The sequence below is a fragment of the Pseudorasbora parva genome, chromosome 5 (genome assembly GCF_024679245.1).
Source record: "Pseudorasbora parva isolate DD20220531a chromosome 5, ASM2467924v1, whole genome shotgun sequence".
Lineage (NCBI taxonomy): Eukaryota > Metazoa > Chordata > Actinopteri > Cypriniformes > Gobionidae > Pseudorasbora > Pseudorasbora parva.
The window spans coordinates 42,981,427-43,003,811 of record NC_090176.1 but is presented as its reverse complement, the minus strand read 5'-3'; the positions used below and the strand labels follow the sequence as shown (position 1 = coordinate 43,003,811).

General features: G+C 37.5%; 1 protein-coding gene across 1 annotated transcript in view; it reads left to right on the top strand.

The window, feature by feature from the left end:
* sestd1 (SEC14 and spectrin domains 1) overlaps positions 1–22,152 on the top strand; it is a 48,423-nt gene extending 26,271 nt beyond the window's left edge. Inside the window, exons 8-19 of the mRNA XM_067444428.1 lie at positions 2,353–2,447; positions 2,579–2,634; positions 4,620–4,840; positions 8,441–8,563; positions 12,260–12,454; positions 14,531–14,645; positions 15,344–15,503; positions 15,602–15,683; positions 15,772–15,894; positions 17,836–18,027; positions 19,251–19,372; positions 20,993–22,152. Of these exons, the coding sequence (XP_067300529.1) occupies positions 2,353–2,447; positions 2,579–2,634; positions 4,620–4,840; positions 8,441–8,563; positions 12,260–12,454; positions 14,531–14,645; positions 15,344–15,503; positions 15,602–15,683; positions 15,772–15,894; positions 17,836–18,027; positions 19,251–19,372; positions 20,993–21,149 (1,641 nt within the window). The 3' untranslated portion in view covers positions 21,150–22,152. The remainder of the gene's footprint in view (positions 1–2,352; positions 2,448–2,578; positions 2,635–4,619; positions 4,841–8,440; positions 8,564–12,259; positions 12,455–14,530; positions 14,646–15,343; positions 15,504–15,601; positions 15,684–15,771; positions 15,895–17,835; positions 18,028–19,250; positions 19,373–20,992) is intronic.
* Positions 22,153–22,385: the final 233 nt, after the last annotated feature.

Here is a 22,385-nt window from a genome sequence, read left to right as displayed (position 1 = left end):
ACATAGAACAAGTAGCAGGTCTGTTTGTTTGCTGTTACTGTCATATTTAACATGCATCTTTTTTGACATTCAGATTGTTTTGTCCCATCTGTTGCTATGTTACTGTCAATATCACTGTCAATCTTTGCAGTTTTTTTTCAATCACACATTTAAATACAGTTGTAAATCCAGAAACTTTTAAACTGAAAGTGAGCAAAGAGCACACTCACTGAAGCTATCAATCACTTAAAGGATTAGTTCACTTTAAAATTAAAGTTTTATACACTATAGTACAACGATTGTGTTCATCAGAAAGAAGAAAGTCATATACACCTAGGCTGGCTTGAGGGTGAGTAAATCATGGGGTAATTTTCATTTTAAAGTGAACTAATCCTTTAAGTTCAGTGCTTTCTCACTGAGATCTTCACTCCTGCAAAGACTCGGAAAAGCAGTGTTGAGTGGAATCTGACTAACACCTTTTAGTAATTTTTGCCTAAACAAATTTCCCATTGTGTTCACATGCTTAGCAGTCATCAGTCTCAACAGTCTGTGATTGGCTACAATGATAAAAACTTCAAAAAAACGTTGTAAATAGAAACATTTGATGCTCTTCACAGAGCATTTACATGATACACACAGGAGTGTTTTGAAAGCAGTATCTATTAGCAGGTACCAAATATGCTGTAGCGTTGCTTTTTAAAAATATCTAAAGTAGCGACCCTTTTGACCACCCTACTTGTTTACATTATCATTAAAAATGTTCACTGATATATTTCATATATTAAAATACAGTATGTTTTAGAATGTGTATATAAGTATCTTTATAAATATTCCTTTTTTGTACTATGAATTGTTTTATTGGTGAATATTAATTCAACATTTTCTTTGTTCATTGTTAAAGCAGCACTAGGTAACTTTTCAACTTTCATAATATATTTTCAAGACTCTTGTGATGATGCATCGACTTACAATAGGTTGAATGACACGTCTGCCATAGCTTGATGGGGTCTGTATCTTTTTTAATCGTACTTTTAAACTTTGGGTTTCGGCTAGTAACCCGAGAACAAAAAGAACTACAAAATTCGACTGCTTTACGGCATATACGTCACTTCCACCAACACCCACACTTCCTTAAATTCGGACGTGCGAGTCCAACTTTGTTCGTCGGATAATATAGTCATGTCCGAAGCAGCACAGACAAATAAGAAAGAAAAGGTTTTGTTGGAGGAAAGAAATAAGAGGAAAAGAAAAAGTGATGGGATTAAAGGCAGGACGAGGATCAACATGTGACCAGCGTTTGCTCGTCGGCGTGAGCTGAAGGAGGCGTGCCAGACCGATGCTGTCATGCTTGTTACGGTGATTACCTACCACTCAAACATTGAACTGAAGTATCATATAGATTCTGTAAAACGGTAACCAATACACTACTATAATGACGCTGGTTTGTAAACGTGATCATCGTGATTATTTGGCGTTTGAAAAAAATAAAACCCATGAAATTATATTCATATGACATGCTGAAACATATGCCACTGACTGTACCTGAGATGAAGACATTTCACACGCGCCGCCAGAAGAACACCTGCATGTGAACTCCTCCTGCAGTGTTCTGGGTAACTGTTAGTGCTGCACCAACCAGCGGGCCGCTTTTATGAAGTTATTTGGCCCGCCCCGCACCACTGTATATATTTTTACAACCCGCCCCGCACCCGTGACCATTAAATAGACATACGGTGTCCTCGGGTTATGAGACGACCCGCGCATTACTAGTTCAGGGTTATCAGGGTTGTCATGTCAACAAATGCACGCGCGATGGCATCCCCTGTTGTAGGATGACAGTAGTTGAGGACATTATTTTTTCCCAACTGTAGGGGGACCCCGAGAGCAAAAGTTGCCAAGTGCTGCTTTAAAATGGTGTAAAGAATGTCTTAATTTTTTAACTTATTTCACTTTGCATTTTGAATCTACTTGGCAATAGTGGCTGTTGTAGTATGTAGTAACATTTTGAATTATAGTTATTTTATGTAACTTTGTCTTTGCTGTTTTTAAAATATTTCTTTTTAGTTCTAATTTGTTTTTGTTTTATCTTTGTTTTTGTCCAAAAATTAAGTACTACACTTTATAACTTTCAGTTAGTTGCCAAAGCAACACTTCTTATTTTCTTATTTAATTAAAATTAGTTTCCCATCTAATTTATTTTATTTCTAGTTGGTTAAAATGGTGATCCTTTTAGCTGCTTCAGCAAATACACATATTGAGATGGATATTGAATATAATCAAAAGGCTGAAAAATATTTCAGTGTGTAACTATATCAATATAACAGTATGCCGTTTTTAAATGCAGGTCTTATTTGCCATTTATCCCTCATTTAGGTCTTTGAAAAATTCACAAAGGAATCCACATCCCTTCTGGATGAACTTACTGTCATCAATGAAAATGAGAAAGGAAGCCAGGCAGAGAAGGACAGGTATTTTATGTCTCATTATCTTCAGGCATGAACTCCTAATTATGGCTGCTGTTTCATAGCCACCGCTTTTCTATTTGCTGTTCCTAAAGGTGTTATTAAAATGCTGAACAACATCTTTGTTACAATCATAGGTCTTCAGAGAGCAACATCCTGCCTTCATTTGACCCTGAAACGGTCCTTCAGACAGGTCAGTGCTGATATGTGCTGTGCTGAGAGTGTGTCTGTCAATATGGGTGGTGCTTTGAAATTGTAAAATTGCTTCTTTTTTTTCTTTTTTCTTTTGATATTTTTGAAATATTTTGGGTCCAAAACTAGTTGCAAAAGCAGATATTGGTTTGAGAATTTGAACTGCTATGCTGGATCTAGCATGTGATTTCAATGGTGAAGCTGTTTTTCCAGCTGGCCTGTGACTCCATTCAGTTTTATTGGTGGGGTAGAACTTGGCTTTAGTGTTGTTTGACACTAAAGCTATTTCACAGCATTTGCATGAAGCTAAAGCTGAATCGTAAAGTGAGCTGATTCTTCCCTGATCAGTATGTCCCTCACCTAGGCCCTGCACTAAATAATGGCTCCATCTGTTTACTGATGTTGTGCCTCATACATGTAATTTTGCTTTGAATAAACTCTTACAGGCAGGGTTGTGCACCTTTCAGAATTGAGAATGCCCTTTAAATTCATTACATTTCAAACTGCATTGTTTCAAAGTAGAATTCAAATGCAAGTAAAGTCATGCTGCTGCTGTAGTTTATTGTGTAGTTTTTGTTGATGTTTTTAAATATTTCTGTATGAGCTAAACATTTGAATTAAATTAATATTAAATGTGCCTCAACATAAATTAACTATTTTGTTTCTTTTATTAGATTTTTATGAAATTATATCTCATTAATCTTGCATCTGCACTACTATGTATCTTCCCTGTTTACTATATTAAAATACAGTATTTTTTAGAAACAATGCATTTATATAAATGTGTATATAAATATATTTTTTTACTATTGTATTGGTGAATATAAATTCATGTTTAAAACATTAAATGTCATTCTTCCCTGTGTTCGTGAAGTGATCAAATTAGAGTGTAAAAGCATGCCTTCATTATTTAACAAAATTTCACTTTGCATTTTGAATCTACTTGACAATATTGGCTGTTGTGCATGCAGTAACATTTTGAATTTATGTACTTTCATATATATATATATATATATATATATATATATATATATATATATATATATATATATATATATATATATATATATATATATTATATTATATTATATTATATTATATTGATTTTGCAACTGCATTCTACTATCTTCCCAGTAAATCTCTTGTACATTTAACAGGAAAACTTAAATATTCAATTATTTTTGACTGAAGATGAATAACTAAAACTAGAGGCAAACTAAATGCAAAAATTAAATGTAATGAACTAAATATTACGTGTGTAATTAAGATGGTATTTATATATAAAAATACCTCTTTATCTTTGAATGTGAAGATTTATTATTGAATTTTAAATGATGTTATGTCTGAAATGTTTTCAGTTAAAATATACACTATTGGATTTTTTGGTGTTGTTGAAACCCCCCAAAATGCAAGCACTATTAATGCAGTGCCTTTTTAGAATGGAGTATTTCTTTCTTTCTTTTTTACCAAAGACTTTTGTCCTCAGCATGCATTTTGCAACATCCATGCAACATCCATTTTGGCCTGCTTTGTTGCTGTATTGGGCTAATTCTATTCATCCTTTTTTCTGTTTTGCAACTTCAATCCAAATGTCAATGTAACATCCTTTAGGGCCTATTTAATTCGTATTCACGCTCATGAGTTGAAAGGCAACCAGATGTCAATTAATTCTGCCTATCCTTGGTTAGAGGCACAAATAAGAACACAGCGATGGCACAAAACTGAGTCGGTCACTTTGTTGTGGTTAAATTAGTTTGCTGACTTAATATATTCACACTATATTAAGTCAATCCGTACTCCTTTTGTAGTAAAGCACTTGACAGGCACACAATTTGCCATCACATTTGAATTGATTGCTTTCTTTCTGCTTGACATGTTAACTGTGAAACACTTTATTACTGTTTACTGCATTCTTTTTTTCAAGGCTTAAGCCTTGATTTTTCTCTCATAAATGTTTATTTCCCCTGATGTCTTCCTCTCTCACAGGGCATGAGCTGCTCTCTGAGCTCCAGCAGAGGCGTTTTAATGGCTCTGAGGGTGGAGGAAGTGGCACAGCCTGGTCGCCCATGGACGATGAGCTGCTGGCTCAGCCTCAGGTGATGAAGCTCCTGGACTCTCTAAGGGAGCAGTACACAAAGTATCAGGAAGTTTGCAGACAGCGCAGCAAACGCTCCCAGCTAGAGGAAATCCAGACCAAGGTCATGCAGGTAATGCGCTGGTTTAAAGCTGTTCAAAACTGATTTATAGGAGTAGTACATGAATAAAATGAAAGATCACCACCAGGTTGTGTTTAAAGGGTTAGTTCACCCAAAAATGAAAATTATTTCAGTAATTACTCACCCTCATGTCGTTGGTTGTTCGTTCCCTTCACCTTCGTTCATCTTCGGAACACAAATGAAGATATTTTTGCTGATGGCTGAGAAAGGCTTCAAAAAGGCCTCCATTGGCATTCAGTACATTTCCACTGACCCACTCACAAGACCCATAAAGGCACTAAAGACTTTGTTACAAAGTCCATCTCTCTACAGATGAAGATGAACAAATGTGTTACGGTTGTCCAACGACATGAGGGTGAGTAATTAATGAAATCATTTTCATTTTTGGGTGAACTAACCCTTTAAGAACTGTTAACCTTTTCAGCCATCAGATATTCCTGTTTCATAAGGGAGGACATACAGGGAGTGCAGAATTATTAGGCAAGTTGTATTTTTGAGGATTAATTTTATTATTGAACAACAACCATGTTTTCAATGAACACAAAAAACTCATTAATATCAAAGCTGAATATTTTTGGAAGTTTTAGTATTTAGTTTTTAGTTTTAGCTATTTTAGGGGGATATATGTGTGTGCAGGTGACTATTACTGTGCATAATTATTAGGCAACTTAACAAAAAACAAATTTATACCCATTTCAATTATTTATTTTTACCAGTGAAACCAATATAACATCTTAACATTCCCAAATATACATTTCTGACATTCAAAAACCAAACAAAAACAAATCAGTGACCAATATAGCCACCTTTCTTTGCAAGGACACTCAAAAGCCTGCCATCCATGGATTCTGTCAGTGTTTTGATCTGTTCACCATCAACATTGCGTGCAGCAGCAACCACAGCCTCCCAGACACTGTTCAGAGAGGTGTACTGTTTTCCCTCCTTGTAAATCGCACATTTGATGATGGACCACAGGTTCTCAATGGGGTTCAGATCAGGTGAACAAGGAGGCCATATCATTAGATTTTCTTCTTTTATACCCTTTCTTGCCAGCCACGCTGTGGAGTACTTGGACGCGTGTGATGGAGCATTGTCCTGCATGAAAATCATGTTTTTCTTGAAGGATGCAGACTTCTTCCTGTACCACTGCTTGAAGAAGGTGTCTTTCAGAAACTGGCAGTAGGACTGGGAGTTGAGCTTGACTCCATCCTCAACCCGAAAAGTCCCCACAAGCTCATCTTTGATGAAACCAGCCCAAGCCAGTACTCCACCTCCACCTTGCTGGCGTCTGAGTCGGACTGGAGCTCTTTGCCATCTGGCCCATCAAGACTCACTCTCATTTCATCAGTCCATAAAACCTTAGAAAAATCAGTCTTGAGATATTTCTTGGCCCAGTCTTGACTTTTCAGCTTGTGTGTCTTGTTCAGTGGTGGTCGACTTTCTGCCTTTCTTACCTTGGCCATGTCTCTGAGTATTGCACACCTTGTGCTTTTGGGCACTCCAGTGATGTTGCAGCTCTGAAATATGGCCAAACTGGTGGCAAGTGGCATCTTGGCAGCTGCACGCTTGACTTTTCTCAGTTCACGGGCAGTTATTTTGCGCCTTGGTTTTTCCACACGCTTCTTGCGACCCTGTTGACTATTTTGAATGAAACGCTTGATTGTTTGATGATCACGCTTCAGGAGCTTGGCTATTTTAAGACTGCTGCATCCCTCTGCAATATATCTCACTATTTTTGACTTTTCTGAGCCTGTCAAGTCCTTCTTTTGACCCATTTTGCCAAAGGAAAGGAAGTTGCCTAATAATTATGCACAGCTGATATAGGGTGTTGATGTCATTAGACCACACCCCTTCTCATTACAGAGATGCACATCACCTAATATGCTTAATTGGTAGTAGGCTTTCCAGTCTATACAGCTTGGAGTAAGACAACATGCATAACGAGGATGATGTGGTCAAAATACTCATTTGCCTAATAATTCTGCACTCCCTGTAGCTTTGTATTTTTTGCATGTCTTTGCACTGTCATCTTTCAAAAAACCACAATATGATGTTATGGAGTGTGAGGGAGTTTCAATGTCATCTGTGAACCGTTTTGCTTTATTTCTCTGTCTAAATACCACCAAGGTTTGAAAGAGAAGACCGTGTACTCCTAGTTCAGACTGTGGCTTTGGTGAATCAGCAGTCTTTAGTCTACAAATAAAAGTTTTTGGTGAATCTGCACCATACAATCTGAGTTTTTCCACAGAAAAGATTTGTCACATAATTCTCTGACAGACAGTGTGGTGCTGTCATCTTGAAGGGTTTACAAAACACTCCCACCAAATTCCCACTGAGAATCTGATTACCATAGTGAATCGCTGTTAGAGAGCAGGACTGGTGATGCAAGCATACATTTATATATTGTGCTTTTGCTTTCTTTTTTCCCTACTTTGATTGATATTAATTGATTTATATTCTTGTATATAAAAAAATTCACACAAAAGTTTGGGGTCAGTCATTTAAAAATATATATATATATATATTTGGATGCATGATCAAAAGTTACAATATGATTCCATTTTTAAAAACAATCCTGTTCTTTTGAACTTTCTGTTAATCAAATATGCATCATGGTTTTCACACAAATAATTTCTTAGTTTAATATAATGAAGATTGTCTAAAAATGAGTTGGTCATGTAAGGTTTATGCCAAGATTAAAAGTTGTATATCCGATTAAATCCTCCCAAAACCACTCCTGTCAGATGAAATAAAATGTCTGTTTCCATGGTGATCAGGATATTGGGACGTGCACATCTTGTGTGTCGGAAAAGGAGTTTGGCCTACTTCTTACCTTCTGTGAAAAATTGCGCAGGGAAGGGGGGGATCGTTTGTAAGCCGCAGTGCCTGAAGCAATTACAGACAGGAAGCCTTGCAAACTAAGCAGCAATTCTTAACAAGTTCCGGCACCTCAGCATTAGACAAATTAATGACTTTCTTTACAAAATGGGTCCTCTTGCTGTGCTTCCAGGTTCGTTTTCTCCTCTAGTTCATTGACCAACAGAAATTAAATAAATGGCATTTCAGTTGTAATTCCAATATTTAACTCTAAGCCATCAAATTGAGACTGAACTGAAGTTGGTTCACCCATGAATGGAAATTTATTGCATTTGAGGCAGATTTTTTCACCCTCTTGAGCAACACAAAATAATGAATTTCAAAAAAAATTTACAAAGAGCTTTAAAAAGCACCATAAAGTTAATATTATACCATATTTGTGTAAGAAACTGAGTTTTACTGACCGTCTTCAACTTAGCTGCAGCTCTGGGTTCTCATTTTTCTCTAACATTGATGTTCATTCGAAATCTGAGAACTCTTGAGACGTGCAACCTACATTTGTCTTTTTGTAAACAAGTACATATTTAATTAAGTAAATCTTTCATTTGAGCTCTCATCGACCTGATCCTGTCATTTAGTTAATTAGATTTGCTCTTTGTTCCTCCTGATTTATTTCCGATTAGAGTCTGCTCCGTGGCTCGGGGGTCAGATGTGCTAGTGATTCACTAATTAAAGGTTTCTTTGTCTGTGTTTATGTGTCTTGTGTGTGAGCAGGTTGTGAATTGGCTGGAAGGTCCTGGCACAGACCAGCTCCGCACGCAGTGGGGGATAGGAGACTCCATTCGTGCGTCTCAGGCCTTGCAGCAGAAGCATGAGGAGATCGAGAGTCAACACAGTGTAAGTACAGCCATCATCTCTGACTTCTGTATGTGGTGTTTGTGGAATTTATAGCCTCTCTGAAATGCAAATGGAGAGTTTTTAAATACAAGGACAGTTCGGAGTTACCATATCAGTTAAAGGATTAGTTCACTTCAAAATGAACATTTCCTGATACTTTACTCACCCCCAGCTTATCCAAGATGTTCATGTTTTTCTTTCTTCAGTTGAAAAGATAACATTTTTTGAGGAAAACTTCACAAAATGCACTTCAGTTGCAACCAACAAGTTGAAGGTCCAGATAAATGCAGTTTCAAAGGGCTTCGAAGGGCTTCAGAGGCTCGTGATCCCACACGAGTCTTATCTAGCGAAGCCATTGGTCATAATGAACAAAAACAAACGTTTATATACTTTCTGACCTCATGCGCAACTTCTGTGTTGTTACGCCCGTTTCACACATACTCCGCCTGCAGTGCGTGTGCATTGCATATTTTTTTCCGTACCCATGTTAACGGATGACAGCTTTCACACTGCACGCGGATGCGGTCCGTCAGTCCGTTCCAGGTGCGTTGCGTCTGCAGCAGTGCGCCGATCGTTTTCGTACCGAGTCTATTTTTTGCTGCGCTGCGTTGCTGCATAGTAATTTCACCACAGATGCATATTATTTAAAATATACTCTTGTTTCAAAGTCAACACATGGCTTTTTTTCTCAAGTAAAGCAACAAAAAGACACCTTACCTGCCATTTAGGTAAAAACAAAAGTGCCATAATTGATAGCACTAGTACTTTCTTGGAGGTGAAAAGCAAAGTTCTTTTTGACCTGCAGGAATTCTTTTAAAAGGGTGTAAATACGAAAGAAAAGACGAGAGTCGGCTGTTTTTGAATAGACTATTGTAAGTTTCTAATATAAAATGTTTGTGATTTAAGGCTATAATCTATGTTTAAATGTTTTGCCACTTGTGTGAGCTAAATCTAAAGTATATAAATATGAATAAATGAATTTAATAAAATGTTGTTTAAATGTAGTAGGCTATGTAACCTGACTTCTATTAAAGAGTAAACAAAGAGAATTGGAGAATTGGAATCGAGCCATGTTCAGTAAAAACTTTTGGATTTTAAATAATGAATAAATGCTGTGTTTGTGGTATGCAACAGCGGATCAGTTGCAGACTGCAAACGCAGCATATGTAAAAGCACTACAGGGTGTGGGGCTCCTGCAACGCAACACGCACCGCACACGCACTGCAGACGGAGTATGTGTGAAACGGGCGTTATTCTTCAGTCCGTATGACGTCATCACCTCGGAAAGGTTGGGTCCACTTGGGTGGAAGTACCGACCCAGTGCCAAAAAACTCCCTCTCATGTTCTCCTCCAACTTTAAAATTGTCCGACATCGTTGTTTTGCCTTTATTTTTGTAAAGGCGTTTGATTTAGTCTACACATATTCATTTTAACACTGGGTCGGTACCTCCACATACGTCAACAGTGTAATCTTTTCAACGTGATGACGTCATACATACTGAAGAATAACACTGATGTTGTGCATTTGAGGATGAAAAGTATATAAATGTATGTTTATTGTAGAAAATGACAGATGTTTTTGCTAGATGAGACCCTATTCCTCGACTGGCATACCTACAGCACTATTCCAAGCTTCCAAACCTTTTTTTTTTTTTTAGTATTTTGGAACTTAACAACTATGTTCAGTGGTCATAACATGTTCATTACTTGGGTAACATTTTACTTATAAGGTTTAATTTGTTAACATTAGTAACATAACAATGAATGCTTTTTTTCTTGCAATTAAGCTTGCGTCTGAAAGTTGCATCTCTTAACATTAGTTAATGCACTGTGGACTAACATGAACTACCTTTTTTATTTGCTAACATTAAGAAAGGTTCATTAATACTGTAAAAATATACTGCTCATTGATAGTTCATGCTAATGTATTAACTAGTGTTAACAAATTGGTTGTTGTAAAGTTTTACTTATTGACTTTCAACATGCCTGCTGAATGAAATTTGCATTGAGATTTTGGAGCTTAACAGCCATTTTCATTGATTATATTATGTCTGTTACTTAGTCTTTCAGCTTGTCTACTGACAGAAAATCGCTTTGAATTTCTAAATAAAATAAAGATTGGCGGTAACACTGTGGTACTTAATGTTCAGAGTTGGTACTTGGCTTGAAACTTGAGAACAACTGTTGTACCTCATAGAACTCAAGCAATCAGAACTGCTGAGATCAGACATTTCATGTAGATTGTTTTTGTGTAGATATTTTCACTAACTTGAGTAAATTTGTAAGCACAGAAAAGTGACTCTGAAATGCCACAATCATGCAGTTTATGTCCTGCCAGTAGGTGGCAGTATTTATGTATTTTACTTGAGGGAGTCATATTCCAATCTTCTTGAATAATTGTGTATTTAGATTCATGTTAAATCTTTAATTCAGGCTACCTAGGATATTTTAGTACACACAATGTAATGTTTACAGTCTTGATAAAATGCATTTTAATTGCTTTAAAGATGTGGTTTTCACCCACAGTCAGTTTTCCTGAAGGTCAGCTGTTTGGCTGTCTGTGGTTTGTGGTGTGCTCTTGGCTTGTCTGAAGTAGTTACTGCCTCTGCGCCTCTGTAATTCTTCAGTATGGTTGTGGCTCAGTGTGATCACAAACAGCCTCTGTGATTTACAGGGATCTCTGTGATGCAGAGTTGTTGGTATTGATGTGTTGTTACAGGAAGGTGTTGTTTTGGAGTGCGTGACTCAGTGGCTTTATGGTTTGTTGAACAGTGACCTCTTTGTGATGTTGAGTCAGGAACTGAGCCAATTATAGACATGGTTTAAACCGTGGGTTACATAAAAGCGATTTCATGTTAGTCAGCATGCAAAGTGTTGCCAAAGTGGTGTGCTTTCTTGAAAGATGGTGTTATTTCAACATTCCATAAATAGGGATTTTGGACACTACAGTCAGTTATCTAGATATTTTCTAAAGAACATATTAGTGGTCCTTGTCCATGCAATAGTAAAAAATGTGGGGGTATGAGGTTGTAATTGGTTGCCAGAATATTTTGTGGTTGCTATGGCATTCAGCTTGTTGCTAGGTGGTTATTTACTGGTCTCTGTTCTGTCTGTATATACACTACTGTTAAAAGGAGTATCTTGCGCGTACCATGGCTGCATTTATTTGATCAAACGTACAGTAAAACATTATGATCCCTCAAAATTCATAATATGCTGATTTGCTGCTCTAGAAACATTTTCTTATTTTTATCAATGTTGAAAACAGTTTTGCTGCTTTTATATTTTTTGTAGAAACAATAATGGCAGTCATCCTTGTCCAAGTATTCCCCACTTGTTAACTATTGATTTGTGATCACCTTGAAATACAACCTAGTTTTCCTATGAAAATGGTTGTGAAAGCTAACATGGTGCTAATTTACAAACACAGACATATGAATGGCATGTTTGATACAGTAAAAATGATACTGTGATGTTTAGGGGTGTTTTGGACATTCATCAGTCCATAAACTGCAGATGTTCTACATTTTAGAGATTTTGTTGGGTTGTAGTTTTGTGTATGTTTGTTTCATTAGAGCTGTTGTGGCCATTGGCCTGTGGGATTGGTGTACTGTGTTTATGGACCTGTAATCTTTATGAGTGTTGTTGGTTTATTTAACTGTGTCTTAACAGCCAGTGTCATGCTGTTTGCTGCAGGAATGGTTTGCTGTTTACGTGGAGCTGAACCAGCAGATCGCAGCATTGCTGAGCGCAGGAGATGAAGAGGACCTGATGGAGCTCAAGGGTCTGCAGCAGCAGCTTAGCGACGTTTGTTACAGGCAGGCCAGCCAATTAGAGTTCAGACAGAACGTCCTGCAGTCTGCCCATGAGTTCCACATGACCGCACAAGATGTAAGATTCTGTACGACCAGATGATATCTAATCTCTCACAGAATTCTAATTTATGCTCTGCAGATTTCCACGGAACACAAACATCTTTTGAATGTAGATTTAAGTGAAAATGTTGTCTACTTAGACGCTATCTCACTATATGCAGTGTAATACTATCAGATCTGTGTAAAGTCAACATTAAATCAAAATTACTTTTTTAAAATAGTTTTACAGTTCTGGTCTTGTGCACATTTCACCTGTGCATGGTATTCCAAATGAAATGCTGTCAAAATGTAATGTAACTTGCTCAGCCTCTGAAATAACTTAATGGCACAAAATGCCTTATATTTGTATCCCATTCTCTCCAATCACCTGGCTCCACTGTGGTGTTTATCACCTACGCTTCACAATCCACTCCAAATTCCAGAAGGATAAAATCAAGTCTCACCCTTCTTTCTATTTTCCTCTCATTTCACTTTGATTGATGTCAAATCGCATAAGTTAAATGTTTTGAAGTCAACATAAAATGCCATTTATACTTTATACTTTACATATTTAAAGTGCTTTTTGGGGATATTACAGGGTCCCCGCGGAGTCTTAAAAAGTCTTAAAAGTATTAAATTTCAAAATCAAAATATAAGGCCTTAAAAAGTCTTAAATCCGCGGAAGCATTGCGTTCTAGGTCTTAAATAATGTTTAATAGGTCTTAATTTTCCTACGTCCATGTAACGCTACCTCATTGAAATGCTCTCGCCTCCCGCAGCACGCGAGCACGTGTGTGTGTGTATGTGTGTGTTTGTTCCGTGGTGTTTGTAGTTCTTCCTTTCGCTAGACCAACTATTGTTCGCTCTATTACAACTACAAATTAGACAAGCATGCCACGTGTATTGCAGCAAATCAGCTTTCGTGTTATTGGCACGAGCCTCTTTCTGATCGTACCCCACAGACACATAAAGCGGATTTTATTCTTCAGCTGAGTCTGACGGTTCTTGCAGTTCCGCGATCGTGAACGCGAAGGCGAATCTTTCTCACCATCTTGCTTAATGACCAAATAAAAGTATAATATACCCGATTGCACTAAAAGAGTTAGTGATGTAAACGCCGAACTCCGATGTCAGGCTGTGTGTGTTTGCTGCCTGTCAGCGCTCGCGCGAGTGTATTGAATGTGTTATTTCTATGCTCATTATCCTAAGGTTACTCTTGAACGATCAGATATACACATTATGCATATGTCTATATCCTGATTTGAGTTAAAAAGTTTGGGACGTGTCAGTAAGCACTGGATTGAAAGCAAACTAATATAGCTCAACAACAACACAAACGGAGAAACACTTAAAGGAACACTCCAACTGTTTTAGAAATAGGGCTTATTCAACTTTGGTACTTTGCTACATTTAGATATGTGGGGGAAATGCATTTTAAGCTAAGCTAGCGGCGACCCTGCCAAACTAAAACTATGTGATGAGAAGACCACATCTCCCAAGATGCTGCGCTCACACTTTGCGTCATCAAACTACGATTTGTTTTGAATAGGCGCCCTCCAGTGGACGGAAAGCTGCATAGTGCACCTTTAAATGAATGAATTAATGAGGCATTTAAATAGCGCTTCCATATGTACTATTGTACACCCAAAGCACTTTACACTCTTGTCAGGGGTCTCATAGCAGCCACAGTACAATGGCGCTAGTGCGCTCAACACACACGAGCGATAGGTGGAGAGGAGAGAGGGTGATAGAGCCAATTCAGTGGATGGGGATTATTAGGCCATGATTGGTAAGGGCCAATGGAGGGAATTTGTCCAGGACACCGGGGTTACACCCCTAGTCTTTACGAGATGTGCCATGGGATTTTTAATGACCACAGAGAGTCAGGACCTCAGTTTAAAGTCTCACCTGAAGGATGGAATGGCATAATGGCACTTTAAAGCCGTTCCACAGATTTCCTCCCCAAATCATATATATATATATATATATATATATATATATATATATATATATATATATATATATATATATATATATATATATATATATATATATATATATATATATATATAAATATATAAATATAATGCCAGTGTCTATTTGTTTCTCTCAGTTGTCCCAGCAGTTGGACGGGCTGTTGGGAATGCTTTGTGCGGACGTCGCCCCTGCAGATGGAGCTGCAATCCAGCAAACTCTAAAACATCTGGAGGAGAAACTCAAGAGCGTAGGTTAGGAAGCCCTGTTCTCCTACTCATATTCCTGATTTGGTTTCTTGTAATTAAAGTTTGATAAACCAAAACTTCTGGTGCTTATTCATTAGTGTTATATAACCAGTTTGATTTTTCAAAAACCACCCAGACATACGGTTGTTGTTCATTTTGTTATAAAGTTAATTTTGTTATTGTGTCGTCTAGAGCTGTTTTATCTAAATTATATAGATTTAAATAAAAGTTGTTCAATGCTATGTATTATCTTGTCCACTCAGCCGTCTAGTTAATTTCATAAGCTAATTTTGTCACCCAACATCAAAGTCTGATAGCCCCATCTCCGCTTTATAAGAAAAGCTGCGACAGCTGAGTGCACAAAGTGTCTAACGTTCCACACTTGATTTGTTTCAGTTAAATAAGCGCATCATCCGGGTATTTGGGATTTTCAGTGTGATCACACTATTTGCACTATTAAGAGTAAATTATAGGAATTTGTTTTCAAATTTTAGGTGAACTAACACTTTAACTTGCTTATTAGTGCTTTAAACTTAAAAATCAAATAAAAAAGACATAAAAGAGTTATAAGTGATTTTTGTCTTTTTTTTTGCAATATGCATCGAGCAGTCAGTGGGTCTGCTGTCCATCTCTGAGACTACTTTTACATGGATATAAAAGTTTCCTCTCTTTTGGTATATTTAGTTTCTTTCACTGTCTTCCAGAGGGTGCCTTGCAAAGTTTAAGAGAAAAAGGCCAAGTACTGCTTGACCAGATGTCTACCCAGACGTCTTTTTCCTACAGCAAGGATGTAGGCGTTGAGAACAAAGACAATATCGACCACATTCACAGCGTCATGGAGGACATGCAGCTCCGCAAACAGAGGTTCCTCTCCTCTTTTTATGATTTCTCATCGTGGACACAGCACCTGGTGTACCAAGAGAAATGGAAGAGGGTCTTATGTGTTCGCTTGTATTTTATAGGTGTGAGGATATGGTTGATGTCAGGAGACTCAAGATGCTGCAGATGGTACAGCTCTTCAAGTGTGAGGAAGATGCTTCGCAGGTCAGAGCTTGAAATTCAATTGGAAAGAATCTTTAAAGTGGCTCTGTAGTTCCTGAGGAGCTTTAAGGTCTGTTTCATTTCTTCGCAGGCTGTGGAGTGGTTAGGAGAGTTGCTTGATGCTTTGTTAAAGACCCACATCCGACTGGGAGACGATTCACAAGAAACCAAAGTACTGCTGGAGAAACACAAGAAGTTTGTGGATGTTGCACAGGTGTTTGAAACTGATTTAATATATTGCCACATTGACTCATCCACTGCTAAAGACTGCTAATGTGAAAAGCCCCTATTTCATTTAGAATGTATTATTATTATTAATGTATTATATAATGTTATATATTAGTTTTGATCCAATAATAATTTAATCCAAATCATAGATTCTCATAGATTAAATACATTCCAGCACTTTATGTCCTTATGACATATGTTGTTTTAACAAATTTTCATGCCATTATAATCTGAAGTTTTCATAAAAAAGTCTTAAGTTTTTAAGTTTTTTAACTAAATTTAAATTTCTCACTATTAACTAACTATTAAAGGTGCATTATGTTGTATTTTTGCAGTAAATATCCGAAAACCACCAGGCCAGTGTTATATATTTTGTTCAGTTGGGGACTTACAATATCCCAAATGTTTCCAACTATTTGTAAATTGTGAGAAAATTGCAATTTTAACCAAGGTGGTTAAAATAGGTGCCCCTTAATTATGCAGGTGCTCTCAGGTGCCCCTTAATTATGCAGAACTTTAAGGCTTAAAGGGTTAGTTCACCCAAAAATGAAATTTATGTCATTAATGACTCACCCTAATGTTGTTCCACACCTGTAAGACCTCCGTTCATCTTCAGAACAAAGTTTAAGATATTTTATATTTAGTCTGAGAGCTTTCTGTTCCTCCAATGAAAGTGTATGCACACTATACTGTCCATGCCCTGAAAGGTAATAAAAACATCAAAGTAGTCCATATGTGACATCAGTGGGTTAATTAGAATCTCTTGAAGCTTTTAAAATACATTTTGGTCCAAAAAAAAAAAAAAAACTATGACTTTATTCAGCATTGTCTTCTCTTCCAGGTTTGTTTTCAATCCTCAAGTAAATATTGGAACGGTTGTGAATCAGCGGATTGATTCATGATTCAGATCACGTGTCAAACTGCTGAAATCACGTAACATTGGTGAATCATGAATCAATACGCTGATTTATAACCATTCCAGTTTTTATTTGAAGATTGAAAACAAACACCGAAGCGAAGACAATGCTGAATAAAGTCGTAGTTTTTGTTATTTTGGGACCAAAATTGATTTCCGATGGTTCAAGAGATTCTAAATAACCAACTGATGTCACATATGGACTACTTTGATGATGTTTTTATTACTTTTCTGGACATAGACAGAATAGTGTGCATGCACTTTCATTGAAGTAACAGAAAACTCTCGGACTAAATCTAAAATATCTTAAACTGTGTTCTGAAGGTGAACGGAGGTCTTACAGGTGTGGAATAAATTTCATTTATTGGGTGAACTAACCCTTTAATATAATTTAAATGGATGAGTTATAAAAAAATGACCCCCTCACAGTTGTAATGAAGAGCAAGGTTGTTGCACTTGATGCTAATAAGTAACTCGTTAATAGTGAGAATTGGACCCTAAACTAAAAAATGCAATTTCCTGTCTGCACGCGCCACTGGAATACACAATCTTTGCCGGTGTTGTAAAAAAATAAAGTAATCTAATGATACACAGAGTACTTACCCAACATGATCATCATTTCTGAGAGAAATTGTGAAGGTGAATGCATATACAAACAAGCTCTCCGTTTAGGATTCGAACAAATATAATCCAAGCCCCTTTGATGACGTGCATGATTACATTACTGTTGATCATCTGTCCGTCATCGTCTAAAGCCCTCCCTGATGATTTCAATGGTCCGAACAGTTTCTGTTCAGGGATAATTACTCCTCTATGGAGCGAGGCCAGACCAAACTGCCCGACATATAATTTTTGTGGGCAGGGCTAAGTTCAGCTGGCATCCAGGCTAATTTTTCCCCAGTATATGTGTGAGAAATAAAAAAAAAATGATGCTTCTAGGAGTATGTCATAAGAGTATCCAGCCCATGTGGTGGTAACGGTTCACTGTAAAGTTTCCTTTTCTGCTTTCAGAGCACCTATGATTACGGCCGCCAGCTGCTGCAGGCCACAGTGGTGCTGTGCCAGTCTCTGCGTTGTACCACCCGTTCCTCGGGGGACACACTGCCCAGACTCAACCGTGTGTGGAAACAGTTCACAGTAACGTCTGACGAGAGGCAGCACAGGCTGGAGATGGCCAGTGCTTTCCACACAGCTGCTGAGAAGGTTGGTGAAGTTCGGCAGAACTAATGTCATGCCAGCTTTAAGGGATACCTAAAGGAAAAGTCTGTCAATTACTCACTCTCATGTTGTTCCAAATCTGTACGAATTTCCTTCTTCCATGGAACACAACATGAGAAATCTTGATGAGCAGCAGGATTCATTGGATTTTCTCCCTTTTGTGTTCCATGGAAAATGTAACAGCGAATGGGTTTGTACCAGCATGAGGATGTGTAAATGATGAATTATTCATTTTTTGGTGAACCGTTCTGAACGTATAGTTTAAACTATGTAAAGTGAAACAATATTTTAAAGCGTTGCAAAAACTTTGATCTGCTTCTTGACTGCACAGATTCAAAGTTTTTTCCTTTGCATGTTTATTTATGTTAATGGCAGAGGAATTCTGCATGTTGGTCTATTTTTAGACAAATGAAAGCTGAGACATTTATGAACCTACAGTGGGGTTCAAAAGAATATGAATTAGCTTTTTACTTATTTCATACTTTTTTCTTTAGTATCATCATCATCATCATCATTTAAAGGAACTGTATGTAAGAAATGTATTTCAATGAATCATAAAATGTCCCTGATATGTCACTAGACAATAAGAAATCATGTTAATTTCAAAAACATCACTGACAACAGTAGTCCAGCCAGGATATTGTCATTTAAAAGTTGTTATTGCAGCCCTCAACTGATGTTGATGTTGACATGTTGTGTTTTGGCCTGAAGCTCCGCCCTCCACCTATCTACCAATTACAAAGTCAGTAGTGTTTCTGCATCCGGGTTGCCAGCTCTGCTCTAGTTACCACAGCTGCAGTTACAAATGTTCCTGCTAGATGCTGCAGCCTATCTGGCAACCTTGAATCAGGGGGAGGGGGAGGGGGGGTACACCCCTCTACATTCATTTGAAAGTAATTACAGTACCAGTTTTGGCCACAATCTTACATGCACTTCCTTTAAGTAAAAAGTTTATTTTGAAAATATTGTATTCGAGCTGCAATCTATCCAAAGCTTGAGGATTCCAATGTGTGATTGACGAAATTTTCGATGTAGACTTTCAGGACCCCTGTTTGTTTCATTCTAAGAATGTAGAGAACTAGTCTGTCTCATCTACTGCTGTCTCCAAGGTTCCCAGCTGTAATACACTCTCTGAAGTTCCCTGGCTGTGCTCCGAGCCAGAGCTCTGTAATATATCAGACAGTAACTGGCTTTCTCCCTGCCTTTAGATTCTGAGAGAGAGCCCTGAATTAGCCGAGCTGATGGTGGATGTGGAGGCGTATGAAGAGGTGGAGACGGTTGGGAAAGGTTTGCTGGACAGGCTCACTGTGCCAGTCATTTTCCCTGATGGGTAAGACCCGAAAAGCCAAAGTGCAGCACACTTATCATACTCTTCCACTATCACACTTTTCTGTCAGCTATTATTAGTTTTAGCTCGAGCTGCGAGATTAATCGTTAATTAATCGTGATTCAAACCCATGTGATCTTATACTGAATGACAACAATTCAGCTGTGTCTATTACACCTTTGACAAAATCATACCGGAACATTTGAATTCTGCGTTCAAGCTGCTCAGAGGAATCATTTATCATGTGTAGGTATGAAACTGCTTCACAAATAATCTTTGCAACCACACAATATCATTATTTCAGTGCTACAATAATTCATGATGATCACAGAAGTACTGGAATAAAAGTTTATGCTTTGGATATAAACACTGATGTCTACAGTAGCAATCAAAATGGAGATCATCTTTTGAAAGGAACTTGGCACTTTAAATGGTTACTTCGGCAATTTAGCATATGGCTTTGCGCAATCTGCACGTGGGGAATGGGATCTCTCACTCACAGCACTCCGCTCGCAGCTGCAGGCATTCATGTAAATGGAGCGGTGCAGAGCAGAGTGAGTGTTTCAACTTCTCAAATTAATTCCTATGAAAGTTAAGCTTCCAAAGGCATGAACTGAAAACGTGCCAGACTGAACACGCACTGTGAACCTATGCCGTGCCCACGCTTACCTAAGCTCTCGTGATCGTAATCTGACTCTTGCTGCGTTTGTGCTTTGACAAACCAGTAGCAGTGACTTTGGGAGTGACCGCAGCGAAGCAAGTGCATTCTGGGAATTGTTTTCTTTCATCCACATGAGCCAAAAATACATTTTCTGGCTTTTCTCAGTCTAGAAGGCATCAAATTCAAAAAATATTTCACATTTCTACTACATTAATGACCCAGTTTAAATACAAATTCAACTTCCTTGAATCATTAATTTAAGAGATTCATTAAAAAATGCTGATTCATCCAGTAATGAAAAAAGTGAAGTATTTATTTTTATTTTTATAATTCATTCTAATTAATTAAATAGATTACAACAATTAATATTTAGTCAGACATTCTACTAAATTACATTATTTTATTTAGTTGTCTATTCAAAATTTTGAAGAATCATGATCTCTGTTTGAAACAACAAAAAATGTGATTCTCAATTTATGCAGAATCAGTTTATCAGTCAGTAGGCACTAGCAACCCCAAGATCATGGGTTTGAATCCTAGAGAGTGCATGAATTTAAAAAAAAATATATTGTTTGAATGCAGTGATAGTCACTTAGAATAAGAGACTCAGCAAAATGCATAAAATGTTGCCTGTTTTTACCTCACTTTTTTATTTGTCTATTTACTAATAATTTATTCATCCACATTCATATTTAATATTATTTATTAATAAATGTTTAAAAATATGATCCCTTTTAACCACTATTTAAGGAGTTGTGATGCATGCTGTCTGCATTTTTTACAGTCTGTTCTGATTTTTTTTCCATTACAAAAAAAACTATTTTATTTTTGTAATGAAATTAATTTCTATTTGCCTCAAACTAATTGTATGCATTAAAGGATATTCTCTTTCGACAGTCACTGAGATTGATATGTGTTGTTTTTGTCATCATTTCCCTCCATCCCGTTCGCCCCGGTTGCAGGAGCGAGCAGTTCTTCGGCAGCCCGGGCGACATGGCCTCCTCGGCCGAAAACATTCGCGAGCGTATGAAGTTAGTAGAGGAAAAGAGATTCCTACAGGAAGAGGAGCAGCAGCGGCTGGACGAGGAGGCTCTGGAGGTGGGGCCCAGGGAAAGTTGAGAAGTCGGCAGCAAAGCGCCTGATTCCTCACGTGCTGTCCGGTCCAGAAGTGACCCCGATCATCCACCGTCTCTGTTGTATTCCACCTCACCAAACCATCTTAACTTACAGAGCGCAGTTAAAGATAGACTCCACAGGCTCGCGTTGCATTGCCTGTGTGGACAGCTGATTACTAAATTGTCCACGTTACTTTGAACTCTTGCCTCCCTACAAAGCTTTACCTTACCTGTCAACTTTTTCTCCTCCCAGTGAGGCGCCTTGAGCTTGTAATGGTGCTACTAAACCTGTAGAATGTACATAAAGCGCCATCTTTACCCCATTTGTACCTGGTGCTCTAGATTTGTAGGCCTTTCCTGACCGCAAGCATTGTATTTTCTATTTCTTTCCTTCAGCTGCTTTCTGTTGAGAACTACCAAACCTTCTCTCTTGTGCCAGTATAACTATCCATCCAAAAGGCCTTTGCTGAAATGGCAGGAGATGGTGTCTAATGTAAGAACCGGTATTAAAACAAAACATCAAAAACTGAAGCTGTTGTAGTTCAACCATGAAGGTACAAAACAAAATAAAGCAGAGCTTTAAGGTCCAAATGTAGAATCATTGTTTAGAGCTTTGTTTTGATGGTAAAATGTGAAACGCAAGTTTCATCTCATAAATTGTCAGTCTAATGCATACGCTGCTTGCATGCATGTTATAAAATATTAATGCCATATTTATTTTCCTTTTTTTGTACCTTGCATACCATAAAATGTATAATGCTTTTGCCATTTTTTTAAAGGCTATAGTGTATTTTATGAAAATATAAGTTGTATAAAATAAATGAAGAAAGAAGTTGCGCCATAAGACGAGAGGAAAGACTTTCTCTTTTACGATGTCATAAAGCTGGCAGGTTGTTACAGTTTACAGGACTTTGTTACTGTATGTATGCTTTGCATAAATCTGCCTCATGTCCATTGCTGTACAGGAATATTCTAGCACCCATTCAATAAACATGGGCAATATTGCACTTTGTTTGCATTTTTTTTTTTTTCAGTGCGATGCCAAATAATTAGCATGTCTGGCTGATTATAGCAGTACATTTGTGCATACTGATTTAGGTGTGTGTGTGTGTGTGTGTGTGTGTGTGTGTGTGTGTGTGTGTGTGTGTGTGTGTGTGTGTGTGTGTGTACACTTGTTTATGTTACATTGTGGGGGCACAATGTCCCCACAATTTAATATAAACCTGAGATCACCTACATT